This window comes from Leptonychotes weddellii, chromosome 11 (genome assembly GCF_054177405.1).
Source record: "Leptonychotes weddellii isolate Sample4059 chromosome 11, ASM5417740v2, whole genome shotgun sequence".
In the NCBI taxonomy this organism is placed as follows: domain Eukaryota; kingdom Metazoa; phylum Chordata; class Mammalia; order Carnivora; family Phocidae; genus Leptonychotes; species Leptonychotes weddellii.
The window spans coordinates 73,350,665-73,364,558 of NC_138379.1; the positions used below are offsets into that span (position 1 = coordinate 73,350,665).

The 13,894-nt window shown below is 42.1% G+C and overlaps 1 protein-coding gene across 1 annotated transcript in view; it reads right to left on the reverse strand.

Annotated features, from left to right (window-relative positions):
* Nucleotides 1–13,688, reverse strand: part of BARX2 (BARX homeobox 2) — a 67,935-nt gene extending 54,247 nt beyond the window's left edge. The window contains exon 1 of the mRNA XM_081797440.1: nucleotides 13,487–13,688. Within this exon, the coding sequence (XP_081653566.1) occupies nucleotides 13,487–13,673 (187 nt within the window). The 5' untranslated portion in view covers nucleotides 13,674–13,688. The remainder of the gene's footprint in view (nucleotides 1–13,486) is intronic.
* Nucleotides 13,689–13,894: the final 206 nt, after the last annotated feature.

Here is a 13,894-nt window from a genome sequence, read left to right on the forward strand (position 1 = left end):
CCCCCCCCCCCCCCCCCACTGAGCCTGGATGATGTCCTAGACACTGCTTGTAGGAATCATCATTATAAATGGTGGGACGTACTGCCCTGTTCACCAGGGCTTCTTTCACATCATGGAAGGGGAGAACTCCTCATCAAGAGAATTTTTCTCACCCTATGGAGGGGATTCACTGATTAAAGTATTTCATTAGCAGACACTGGGCCTCCTAAGATACCAGTGACTAGTTGAGAAACACAATTTCCGGGAAAATCCATGTCAAACCCTTGGCCACGCAGTCCTTCAACGCAACAGCCACCATGACCACTTAGAATGGGATCTTAAACTAGCCCCATGAGCAATTTAAAAGCTGTAAAACAGGGGCTTTATTTGGAACTCCCTGTGAATCACAGACCCAATAATATACTAGGATAACAACTGTTTCCCAACCTGCTACCTTTTCCACATCGCCAATTAAAAAAGATCACAACTGAATTTTTTTCTCTCTCTCAGTACTCTGAAATAAGAGAATATTCATATTCTCCTGCACAAGAAAAGATTATCCCTAACTGTACTCTTCAAGGAAGAAAAGAATTCAAACTTGTTGGGAAATTCTGCCACTTTTCTGAAACAGTTCTTGAGGTACACAGCTGCATGATGAAACCTTTCCTACGGGTAATTAATCCTGAGCAACTCTTGTAAAAGAAGAAAGTAACAAAGCACATTTTGTGACGATGTCGTGTTGACCTGTTTGTGCCACTCGTTTAGGAATTTACAAAATTCTGAATTCATATTATAAAACAGGAAGGTGGGGGAATCAAACGTACCTATTCATGACGACTTGAACTTGGCTCACAGACCACCCAGGTTGCAAGAGGCCTCAAGAGGCAGTTAGTGCTATGACATAACTCACAAGAATGCCCTGGAGTGAAGTGGTTTTTTAAAGATATTTAGTTTTTCTTGAGTTTAATTCGAATAGCAATCTTTCTCTAAAGGGCTGTGCTTCAGTCAACCAAGATGCAGTTATGATTATAAGATTATTATTTTTAAGAGAAGCTATCAATTACTGAGCACTTACATGCCAGGAACTATGCTAAGAGCTTTATATGCATTATCTCATTTAACCTACATGACTAACCCCATTAGGGAGTTAATATTATCTTCCTTTTGTAGATGAAGTAATTGAGTGTCAGGGAGGTCAAATGACCTGCCGAAGGTCAAACAAACAATAAAATGCACACAAACCCAGTACCACCCGACTCAAAATCCATCCACTAGGATCATTCCACTAACCAGCTTCCTGTATTTAAGTCATGGGGTACAAATTACATCTATCTCACCATTAAGCTGATATCTATACTACAGTGGTTCCCAAACTTGACTTTTCATTATAATCATTATAATCTCTTTTTAAAAACAGAGATTCCCAGAACCCACCCCAAGCTCCACAATATATAATGTGAAACAAATTAGTCTCTTAACCTTTGAAGTGATGGCAAACAAGTGGCCAGATTTTTTTCCCCACTAAATTTAATAGTGAGTATTTCATGAAAAATATTCCAAGTCTTAACTCTCCAGGCAATTGGCTGTATTCAGTTTTTAAGCATATTCTCTCTGATTCACAATAACGAATGGATGATGGATGGATGGATGGATGGATGGGAATTCCACCCTTGACCCCCACAGAAAACTTTATTCAGAGAACCACAGCTCATGGAAGCAATGTGACCAAAGAAGCCTTAGGCATGTCACACCGTTAAGGACACCCAGGGGCAAGGAGATGGGCTCAAAATCACACCGCCAGAAAGCAGTAGGTCTATGATCTCGCTTCCTCCAAAGATAGTACTGCTTCTTAGAATTCGTCTAGAATCATTCAGAGACCCAAATAATCACGGGAAAGGAAAGACTGACTGGTACACACTAAGTGATTGTAAATATGTGTAAAGGAGGTGCAAAATTCTGAATCATTCAGAGACCCAAATAATCACGGGAAAGGAAAGACTAACTGGTACACACTAAGTGATTGTAAATATGTGTAAAGGAGGTGCAAAACATTAAGAGGTGCAAAATAAATTCCTTCACGTTCATCGGACCTTGCTTTATATACAGTATGGACCCCCCATGGAAAGGGACAGGCTTGACTTCTAATTTGCATACTTCCATATGGTTATACATAGTATGGAGCTTTATACCAAAAGAAATAGACCTGAATTCCAATCTCAACTGTGCCACCTACTCACGTGACCTTGTTGCCATTTCTTCATCTCCCCGAGTTTCCCTTTTCTCATCCGAAAAGCAGTGATCGCAACAACTATTTCATTAACTTACATGCCCTCGTGTAGGCATGCACCTCGTGTCTGCCACGGGGTTACCATTTATAATTATTGTTATATCTATTTTATGGTTACCTAAAAAAAGTGAAATGCACTCTGCTTGTGCAGCTAATCGTTCCAACTGCCCAGACTCAATGTTCCAATTTAAAAAAACCAAACCCGCACTCCAACAGAACGTTCCTTTACGCTGTGCTCTAAACTGAGGATTGAAAACATGCTTCCAAGTTACACAGCTGTCTAACGTGCTAAGAGCAATAATGAGTTGCCATGATATCCAGGGATAACAAAATTAACATCCTCTGAAACAATCTCCTCCAGGGCGATTTACCAATTATTTCAATAAAATGTTCAGTCATGAGAAGAAAAGGCCTTGGACTGGAACCTAAGTCAAATATATTCCTATCTCTCTCCCTTGGTGAAACTTGCTAAAAAGTGACCATAAATATTCTAAGTCCTCGCCCGTTTTTTCCCACGTAGTTCCAAACAGAAGATCCAAGGTGGATCTGTCCGATTTGTTGAACAGACTCCATGGGTCGCGAGAACAAGTCCTTCTGCATGTTATCTTACTTAGAGTCACACGGCACCTCTTTGGAACTTGTCTTCGTAATGTTTTCTCCATTCACAGTCTCCAGCCCAGCTAGTTCATTTTATGAGGGATAAGATTCCACTGAAAAGATCCAGAAGGTTGACTGAGCAAGACACAACGAAAATTGCAGTCCGTCTGATTTACTCCAGCCACCGCATGCATCTACGTGGGTCAGATAAATTGCAGCCTTGCTCCTGCAACCCATGAAAGTCTGCTCACTGGCAACAAATCTGACAGATCCACCGTCCCTTCAGTCATGTCCAATTTGGCCACAGTCCTCTAGATGTGGTCATTAATTCCTGCTGACCATAGGTGCCACTGCCAAGCACCGAAGAAAGCTCTGTGACAGGGGCTGCAGATGGTCTGGGCGGGACGCACGCCCTACAGGGCTTGGATTGATTTGCTTCTCTGTGTGTACAGTTGACCGCTGAACAATAAGGGGCTTGGGGGGCGCTCAAAATATCACCGTCGAACTTCTGACTCCCCCAAAACTTAACTACTAACAGCCCGCTGCTAACCAGAAGCCTTACCGGTAACATAAACAGTTACCCCATATTTTGTATTCTGCAAACAAGTAAGCTGGAGGATAGAAAATGTTACCAAGAAAATCGTAAGGAAGGGGAAAAAATACATCTACAGTGCTGTACTGTATTTAAAAAAACAAACAAACCATGCATAAGTGGACCCGTGCAGTTCAAACCCGTGTTGTTCAAGGGTCTGCCGTATTTAGGCAGAGAGGGATGGTCTAGGAGGGGGAGCACGCTGGCCAACTCTTGACCGTACAAACTGTTTCACCCCCCACTGAAGAGTGTTTTCTCTCTGAAAGGGACACAGAAGGAGAAAGCCCCCAAAGGCGACCTTTTGGTCAAAATGTCTTAGAGCACTATTTCTAAATTGGAACGAAAGAAAAAGAAAAAGGTCCTGGCTGTTAAGATAGACTGAGCAAAGCATCTGCCACTGCAGATGTCATGGTAGAGTAACATGGTCTCAGTTACCTTCTCCAAACCATAAGATGACCACTTACTATCCCTAACACACAGCTCTCTGTGGGATTTCCACGGTAACGGTTCTCATCCCTTCCTAACCAGGTCTGCTACCACACATCAAAGTTTTCACAGCACATCTGTGGTTCCAAAGGATAAGGAGAACTCAGCCAGTTTATACGCCAACACCAACATCATTCGTTCCTCCTAATAAGTTACATTTTAACATTTTTAGATTCTTTGGTATTCACAGCTGTCCCTAGACAATTTTTTTTTTTAAGTTAAATTGTCAATAGCAATGGACTACAGGTCAAAAGCCAAGGGTGGTATATCATCTCAGCAAATAAGATACAAAAGCAAGATGCAATAAAAGACAACTTACTGTGATTTTAAACATCATTAAGAAGGGAAAAATCCTGATGACTCCTGCTTGCATGATTATTGATGTATATCTGAAATAAACAAACCCTTCATGGAGAAAACCCCTTCCAGCCCTTATGCGGGGCTCAGAGAACGTTTACTCATATGCCAAAGTATCCCCCGGGGGAACAGCAGCTATCTTGGTGATAAATAGTATCCCCATCCAGCCAGGGGAGGTAAGTGAGATCCAGAAACCAATTACAGAAGCTACAGTGGTTGTTTTAGTGAGAGTTGTACTCATGTGTCTAATTATAAAGTGTTCTTATTTCCCTACTGCGAGACTATGTACAACAAGCTCTGCATTTAAAAGCTTGTTTCAGGACAGAAAAGCTATTAAGAAAGCCATCAAGCATTCCACAAGATCAAGAGCTTTGTGCATATGTGAGGTCTCCCATACTATCATTTTTCAAGGTTTATATTACGAAAAATTTCAAACATACAGAAAGTACAAAGAATAATGTAATGAACATCTGTATACCCATGACCAAGCTTTGTTAAATCTGAATGCTTAGCCATATTTACATTAGGCCTTTTCTTTTCCTTAATAAATAAATTTTTACACAGGAAAATAAAAACCTGTGGGTAGCCCTCCTCCTCCCATACCCTTGCCTCCCTCAACAATATATTAGTTTGCATGTTTTCAAGCAGTATATAAATAGTATCAGATTGTAAGTATCAATCTACAACTTGTGTTTTTTTCTCAACACTGTATTTCTAACACTTATCCATATTCATACGTGCAGAATATGGTTCTGGTTCATTCATTTTCATTACATAGAATTTCATTGCATGAATAGACGTATGTTTTTATCCTTTTTCCTTCTGAAGAGTGGTTTGATTGTTTTAGCTTTGTCACTACCATAAACAACACAGAAATGACCATTCTTAAACATGTGTCCCTTCCCACACATACAGTGTTTTCTCAAGGCATCAACCCAGAGATGGAGCTGCTGAGCTGCAGGGCATGTGTGGATCTGCAGCTTTACTGGGTGTTACCACACGGCTCTCCAAAGTAATTGTACCAAAAAAAATATTCCTACCATCAGTGTATGAGAATGTCTATCACTCTACATCGCTGTCATCAATTGTATCAGATTCTTTAATTTTTGCCTATCTGATGGGTGTGAAATGGTATCTCGTTTTAATTTGTGTTTTTCTGATTCCCAGGGAGGCAGAACATCCTTTCATCTTTACTGTCTAGATATTCATTTCTATGAATTGCAAATCTTTCTACTTGCCTTCTTATTGCTTTGTAAGTGATCTTTATGTATCCTGTGACTTTGGGAAAGTTAATTTCTCGGCTTCCCATTCGTGGCAATAATAATACCTACTTCCTAGGGATGATCTCTAGCTGATCTTGAAGCACTTAGTCCAATGCCTATTACATGATAGGCATGCTTTCTATTATTGTTACAAATGTGAAGAAGAGGGTTCAGGGTATTTCTAGCATTTCTCCCAAGTTTGTAGCTGCCTTTGGGATAAATAAAAGAGGACACAAGAGGAGGAGTCTCGGCAACTTTCTTTGCCCAGGCGGTTCCCCCACCACAGAAGACATAATACCAGGACTCGGTTGTTTGTAAGCTACCATGAGGGAAACGTACAACGTCGATTCTCCTAGACATCGCTTAAACTAAACTTCCATGTTACACTTCCTTCAATATACAAGTGGCTTTGATTTTGTCTGTGAAATCACCATAATCCTGAATTTCAACAAAGGTTAAGTTACAGAGTGCAAAGAACTCTGAGAAGAGGGAAGTGGGTGCTGGAGGCTGGCAGGTGAATCAGAATTAGGGACCTGCTAGGCATTCCTGGCATGGAAATACAGCTAGGACTTCCTAAGATTCCACCAAGCCCTAGACCATTCCATTTTCCCACACGTCATAAGCGATCCTTGAATTAGAAAAGCGAAAAGAAAATCATCACATCGCTTATCACACACATAAGGTTTTTTTTTTTTTTTTTAAATAATGACATTGACATCACCGGGGCAGCAGGTAATCTTATTCGACGTACACTGTGAGAATGCTTATCTATCCCCAATATCCAGAAGAATATGTTTCCTAAGGACATGCTGGTAAGCTAGAGGGATGCAAAAAAAGGAGCCACGTAAGCTTGTCTGCTTGGACTCTTAACATATTTAGTTTCGTGTGGAGATCCTCCCAGATTGGCTTCTATTCAGTGGTATCTTGACCTTTCCTTGGAGAAAGGCCATGTTCACCTTTATACACTCTGCCAGGGGAGTCAGAAAGCATAGATAGCTGTCCTCCAGGCCTATCAAGTAGTCCTGACATCAGCTTCAACTGGTGACTGGCAGGGTCCCTTTTCAGATGTACTTGCACATCATCTAACGTTCAGAATTCTCTCCCTCCATATTCAATTTCAACGGGCACTGAAGAAACCAGAGACTCTCCTTCGCAACTAAAGAAAGAGGCCCTCTATCCCCCTATCTTCTCCAGAGCAATCATGTGTAAGAATCAACTCCAGCCCAAACATAATTAGACCATCTTCTGATACCTATCTAGGAGCACTGCTTTCTTCCTTAAACGTGTGCCAAGTTTCCACTTTCAAGAAGTTAAATTGCCATATAAAAATGCCCTGGTGATGATGAGTAATTAGACACTGTAATGGAAAATTAACTGTGTTTTTATTTAGAGCATTCATTTTAACAAGACTTTTTTTTTTTTCCTAACTGTTCTTAAGCTGCAATAAAAATACATTAAATCCTGAGGGGTTGCAGAGGTCTTCTGGTTAAATACAAACAAACAAACAAACACACACACACAAGCTTCTCTTTCTCGAACCACTTATTTTGTGAATATCACCAAGGTTATACAAGGTTCTGATCTGAACCGCATTATTAATACACTCTAATGCCAATTTTCATCCCGTCATCTGTGCTGTGGAGGAAGAAATAGCCATTCCGACCTCACAGGCCGCTATTGCCGAAGCAGGCCCCAGAGAGGCGGCACATGGGGGCTTGTCACACGTGGGGAGCCTTCCCCCGAATATCTCACAGTCCCCTCTTCCTCTCTCTGTTCATGCTGCTGCCAAGGGAAGCGGGTCGCTTCCAGCCGGGGCTCCTGACAGCTCTGTGAGCACCTGCGGGCTCTGGGCAGCCCTCAGTGAGCAAGCTGTGAGAGTGGGGTTTAGCTCCGTGCCACATTAAAAATGACTCCACGACACGGCGTGTGCAACGGCCTTCCCCAAGGAAGAATGGCAAATGAGGCTGAAATCTGGACATCTCATCCCAATCCCCGCGGCCCTCTGTGGCAGCCCTCTAGTCCCACATTCCAGGGACGAGTTCAGCAATGGGTTCAGCCACAGGACCTGAGCGCACTTCACCCTGGAGCTGGACGAGGGGCCGGTGGAGCAGGCCGGCAACACCCATACAAGTTCACGGGCTTCATACCAATGAGGGAGCCTAAGATCATGTGGCTTACCTAGCTTTCCATCTCTGTTCCTGCCGGACCTCAAAAATAAAGTGCAAATGACACCTAAAAAGGCTTCTGGCCTGACATTTATTCTACATGTACGGACAAAAATTTCAGAAGCCCCCTTAGCTTGGCCTGAGCAGCCATGCTGAAGGACCCTGGGCTTTAGGCAAGGCTCCCTGGAGCAGCTACGAAAGTTTCAGGGAAACCTGCTTTTTCTTTTTCCCTATTCCTTCTTTTTGTGGGTTTTGTTTGTTTGTTTAATCTCTCCTTACAATTTAAACAACCTTTTATAATCCTTACTGCTTTTCCTATAGATTCCTGGGACTTATTCGACCTAACAACCTTTTCACTTCAATTCCTGAGGTGGGTTACCACTAGCAACTTTATACAGTCCACGCTTATACCCAAATGCGGTTTCAATCCAGACATACAACCCACAAGAACACGGGCAGACTGGCTTCATAAAAGAGGTACCATAAACACCGTTTCATTTTGGCTGTATTTAACGAGGTTAATATGACAAGTTGGCTGGCGATGACACCCTTTAGGGGGACTTCAAACAGAAAATTCCATCTGGTGAGCAAAAGTATTCAATTGTCACAATGTTGCCCGATCCCAATTCCAAACTGCCCAATACATTCTAGAGAACAACAAAGATGGGCTTGGCAGTGGTTCTACAGATAGTTTAGGGGAATTTGTAAAGTATCCCAACTGTGAGTCAAGATTTAGAATAAACTGAAATGTAATGAACTCGTTAACAGTGCCATCACCAAGCAAGAATGAAGATCTGTTGAATGAAAATGGTGAATTAAATGATACTAAAGACTGCAGACATTCGGAGAGGCATTTTAACTTGTGGACTAAATTTCTAATCATTTTCCCCTTGGTTATTAGGGAAACCAGAACCGGAGAAGAAACTGCTAATGAACTATATTCACCAGTTAAAACTGACTCCTGAGGAGCCACTCAGCTTGTCTGTATAAAACAAAAGAGTCATAAAATTTAAGGAGTAAATGAGAACAGCTGAGGGGGGCCCAAAGAGCCCAGCTCCAAATCTATTCTGACCCTGGATGAGTCCTATGTCCTGTGCATCCCTCGATTTATTTACCCTTAGAATGGGAACAGGAGAAGCAGTTATGAATAATCGCTAATAAAAGCCTATCAGCCTCTGGCAGAAATACAAATGCTTGTTGATAATGATCACCCTCCCAAACCCCAGTTTACATTTTTTCCATTAACATTCCAGTCCCCAACCCTCAGGTTCCCAAGATCCTACGGGCTTCATTCTCAGACTGAAAGACCACACTGAGATTTAGGAAATGACTGGAGCCAACTCCCTGAAGCAACAGCAGGCTGCCTAACTTCCAAAGAAGCCATTACACATGTCCCCACCTCATTTCATTTTTCACTGGGATGACACCCAATCTTTGTGATAAAAATGAACCCAAGGACACCACCCCAAAGAACTTGTTTCTCTTGGACCCACCAAAGGATAAAATGTTCTCAATGCCACCTCTTAAGATAAACACCCTTCCCCAAGTGCCCCTTTTAATTGGCTGGTTGACTGTCCCTTGGGTGTGACTGCACGGATTTATCCCGGGTGTGTAACCAAGTTGGAAGTCTTCCTGATTTCTGAGTACCCTAACAAGAAGGCAGGCAGTGGACAGCGTGGACTAAAACTGTGTCTAAGCACTGATGTGACCGTAGCGCCTCACAAAAAAAAAGGATATTCTGCTTGGGGAGATTGGTCCGTGATCTCTGTGATCCCTTCCAGCTCTGTACCTCAACAGTCAGTTCTACAAGGCTGGCCACTGAAGGTCACCGGGAGATCCAGCAGAACCATTCCACCAAGGAAGGAGAAAGAAATTGGCCTGTAGGTTTTAGTGGATTAATTAAAAGCCATGTGCTGGTCACAGGCTGCAAAACGTCCTAGTATCTACATTCACCTTCTCCCCCCCACCCCCACCCCGCCGCAAAACACGCATGTGCAAGTCTAAGGTAATTCTAGGTTGTAAGTATAAATAACTAAAATAGAATTTTAAGTAATTAGCACAGTAGGTTGGCTTCTCAGTATCCTCAAGAAAACTCTTAGGATAAATTGTTACAGCCTTGTTTTTGTGAAGCAGCCTATTCATCTTTTCCAAACTCTGCCGGTCTCTAAAGACCAAACTGAAAGAGAGAGCCTTCAAAAATGACCTGCCGATATCTCTGCATTATACTCCATCCTGAGAAGCCAGATTTCTTTAAGCAACTCTTCCACCAAGAAACATTAATCACGACCAGAAAAATGAAATAATGCACTCAAGAGTTAAGTAGTATTTATGATACTCTGAACTGCACCTCATTTTTGGCCTTTAATCACTGTCAATGTTCTAACATTTATGAGAGATTGTTAACTGATTTCTAGATGGCAATATATTTCCATTTTAAATGGGGATGACTGTTACCAGATTTTTTTTATTTTTTTATTTTTTTTTAAAGATTTTATTTATTTATTTGACAGAGAGAGACACAGCGAGAGAGGGAACACAAGCAGGGAAAGTGGGAGAGGGAGAAGCAGGCTTCCCACAGAGCAGGGAGCCCGATGTGGGACTTGATCCCAGGACCCTGGGATCACGACCCTAGAGAAGGGCAGACGCTTCACCGACTGAGCCACCCAGGCGCCCCTGTTACCAGATTTTAAAATAATCCTAAACATATTTCACACCTCATCAGTGGTCCGAGTAACAAACTTTTTTTTCAAATGGAGGCTCTCTTTGGGCTCGGTGTTTTAAATTTTATTTTAAATCTAATGACAAATGTTCCTTCAATTTGGCTTCAAAGGATAGGATTCCCTTTCTCACTGTCTATTATGTGAGGTAGAACATCTCTTGGGAAACTTAAATATAGAGACAGCCTGCTAAGCCTAAAATTACTGTATTTGTAGTAAGAAAGGGCCTGTTAAAACAATTTTTTTTTTGGAGGGGAGTATTCCATCAAGGTTAGAGTGTCTAATAATAAATTACCATCAGGTGATGATCTGCCTAATGAAAAATGTTTCCATTTCTCAATTTACTTGAATACATGATCTTCTGCCTGAGGAGATTTAGTACCATAAATTGGCATTTGGATTACTAAATCTAAACAATGTGCACTGCTTAATTATGTAGAGGCTTCTTAAATGCTGTAGCTTTTTTTTCATCCCAAATTTATATACTTATTGTGCAGGGTGGTAACTTTTTTTTTTTAATCTCATTTCATTATTTTACCTGGCAAAGTTCACTGTTGGTAGTTATTTGAATCTTAAAAATGGCAAACCGAAGGATGAGAGAAAGTTCAGTAATTTTAATTCCAATGTATGCCTTTCACTTGATTTGAACTTTTTATACATCGGTTCTACCAAAAGTGCTAAATATTTATCTCTATCCAGAAAAAAAAAAAAATATATATATATATATACATACATGTATATAATTGTATTGAATGTAGAATGCCAGCAACTTAATGTCATTTTTAATTAATAAAAGATTAAATTTATCCAGTCTAAGATTTTTGATCTTAAACATAACTGTTAAAAACAACAAAAATGCTTTGAAAGTGTGGTATTTGCAAAACCCTTGAGAAGTCACTAATGGGATTCCCATGATCTAATACACGTTAGGCTTTAACTGTAATCGTAAACCCACTAAAGGCTTATGACCTGAAAGTATGGACTATTGTAGCCAGTTTTTATGGGTTTAATTCCACTGGCAAATCCCAGTCTCTATATTTTAAATCTCAACTACCACAAAATCATGACATTTTTCGAAAGAACAATCTAAAAAAAGTAAACACTGGAATGACAGGGCAAGAAAACCATTACCAACAACCAGCCTTTCACACAAACCATCAAGGAACTTCAAAAGCACAAGACCAAGCAAAACTTTTAGTTCGTGATACATGTGCAATTCACCCTTAACATTCTCAAAACTACGTATGAATCATCTTATTTTCCTCTGACTTATTTCCATACAAGACTCAGTGAAACAGAACTTACTCAGCTCCTATTGATGACTGGATCACTGTTTTCTGAGGTTATTTATTACTTTTTTTTTTTTTTTAGCATGTTTTTACTATGATCCAATTCTGTGACTGCTAAAAGCCAAGCAAATCTGCCTTTGGGTCAATGCAGAGCACAAAGTCACTAAAAATTTTGCCGGCCCTGTGTTATACCTCAGTGTTCAGAACTGTTCTGTTTTGTCCTAGGGTCATGCGATGTCATAGCAGGGTGCATTGAAATTTGTGATTAAATCTTTTTTTTTTCCTCAAAGAGGAAAAGTGATGATTTATGCTCAATACAAGACTTAGCCTACCTCCCCTATTTAATATATACGTAGACTATTTATTCAAGGGTTTACATATGCACGGCAGGCACGTAAATGTAAAAATATAAACATCAAGCATATCTACCTTATTTCTAAAGTTTCTTGACTCATATACTTCTTGGCCCTTAAAATTTAGTATTGCAAGTCCTGTTATGAGCTATCAAGGCTAATTCTACCTTACGGATAAAATTTATTTTACAAAGGCACACCTGAATATTGTATTCATTTCATAACCAAATACATGTGGAAACAACTTGGTTTTCAAAGAACTTTGCTGTATTTACATATATTAACTGATTGTCCTACAGGGACAACCCATCAAATCAAAAGAAAATATAGGACTCTAAGCATTGTGCACTAGAAGCTTCTGACCTGAAAGGTCAAAAAAAAAAATGTCTTTTAAAAACACTGCTAGCTCTTCACTTTACTTTTTCAGCGGGAGTATAACAAAATTATTTATTTCAGGACACCCATGCAACAAATATAACCTCAAAGTTTCTTTTAGTTGGGAAATACTAAATTTTTACCTTTAGTTGAAAGCACACACACTTATTTTTGATAAAAACTGCTTTAACTTTTTTTTTTCTTTTATACCTGCTTTTCGATAGCCTAAATCCTTATAAAGCCAGGGCACTTTGAAACTTGGGGGTTCTCTTAATACACTCAAAGTTTTAAAAATACCTTCGGATTTACTTTCCATATAAACCTACGACTTTTTCAACGTGTTTATTAAATGTTCTTTATCTTTCCTAGTGATCTTAGTTAGGCTCTTGTGGATAGAGGAAACCAGACGTTAAGAATGTTTTTATTGTTATAACTGCTGTTTTTTCAGTCCCTTAAAACAAAAGGGTGACCTCCTCAGCTTGCACCACAGGGGATGGATTCCAGAACTACTGCCCCAGAGGGAGATCCTTTTAAGTAAAGTTCAATGATTTCTGGATTTAGTTGAGAACCTCAGGACACTGATTGACTTGTAAAATTCCCAGTGGAGACAAGAGGAGGTTGGACAAGTTAACTCAAGGGGAGCAGCAACACCACTTCCTGAAACAGTGAGTTAGGCGCTGAACCGGGTCAAGTGTTTGAACTTTCTGACCGAAAACGACAGCGGCGCCGGGAAGGAGGGAGCTTTCTCCCGCGAGCGGGATCGCCGGCGTGGCCCGAGCCGCCGCTCCGAGGGGCCCGCTGCCTCCGCTCCACCGCCAGCCTTGCGATCCACACCTTGCCTGGCCCGTCCCAGATCGCGGCCGCCCTTGCGATGCCCGCCGCTGACAAGTCTGGTCCCCCACCAGGGCACGGGAAGAAGCCCCTCGCCCTCCGGTGGGAGGACGGAGGCGGGAAGGCGCCCGACACCCGCGCGAAAGCCACGGCACCCCACTAATTCCCCCACCCCACCCCCGGCGAGGCGTCTTACCGGTACAGGAATGCAGGGGCTTGGGTCGCACGACCAGCGACGGGCACACGGAGTAGAGGGAAAGTTTCTCAAAGTAGTCGCAGGTCTCCTTGGAAAGGATCTCGTCGATCATGAAAGTCTTGTAGCGCCGCCTGGCTGCTTTGAGCTGGCCGGGCGAGCTCAGCCGCAGCTCCGCGTGGCAGTGCATGGTGAGCCGGGGAGAGCGCCGGCCGGCCGGGGCCGCGGGGGCTGGCGCGCCGGCGGGGGCCTCAGCCCCGCTCCTCGGCCGCCGGGGAGGCGGCGGGCTCGGGAGGCGCGCGGACGGGAGCGGGCACCGGGCGCGCCGGCCGCGCGTCTAGACCCACCCGCGGATCAGCATCTTCGCGGAGCCTTTTTGGGACGGCGCAGCTGTCAATCAGCGCGCGCTTC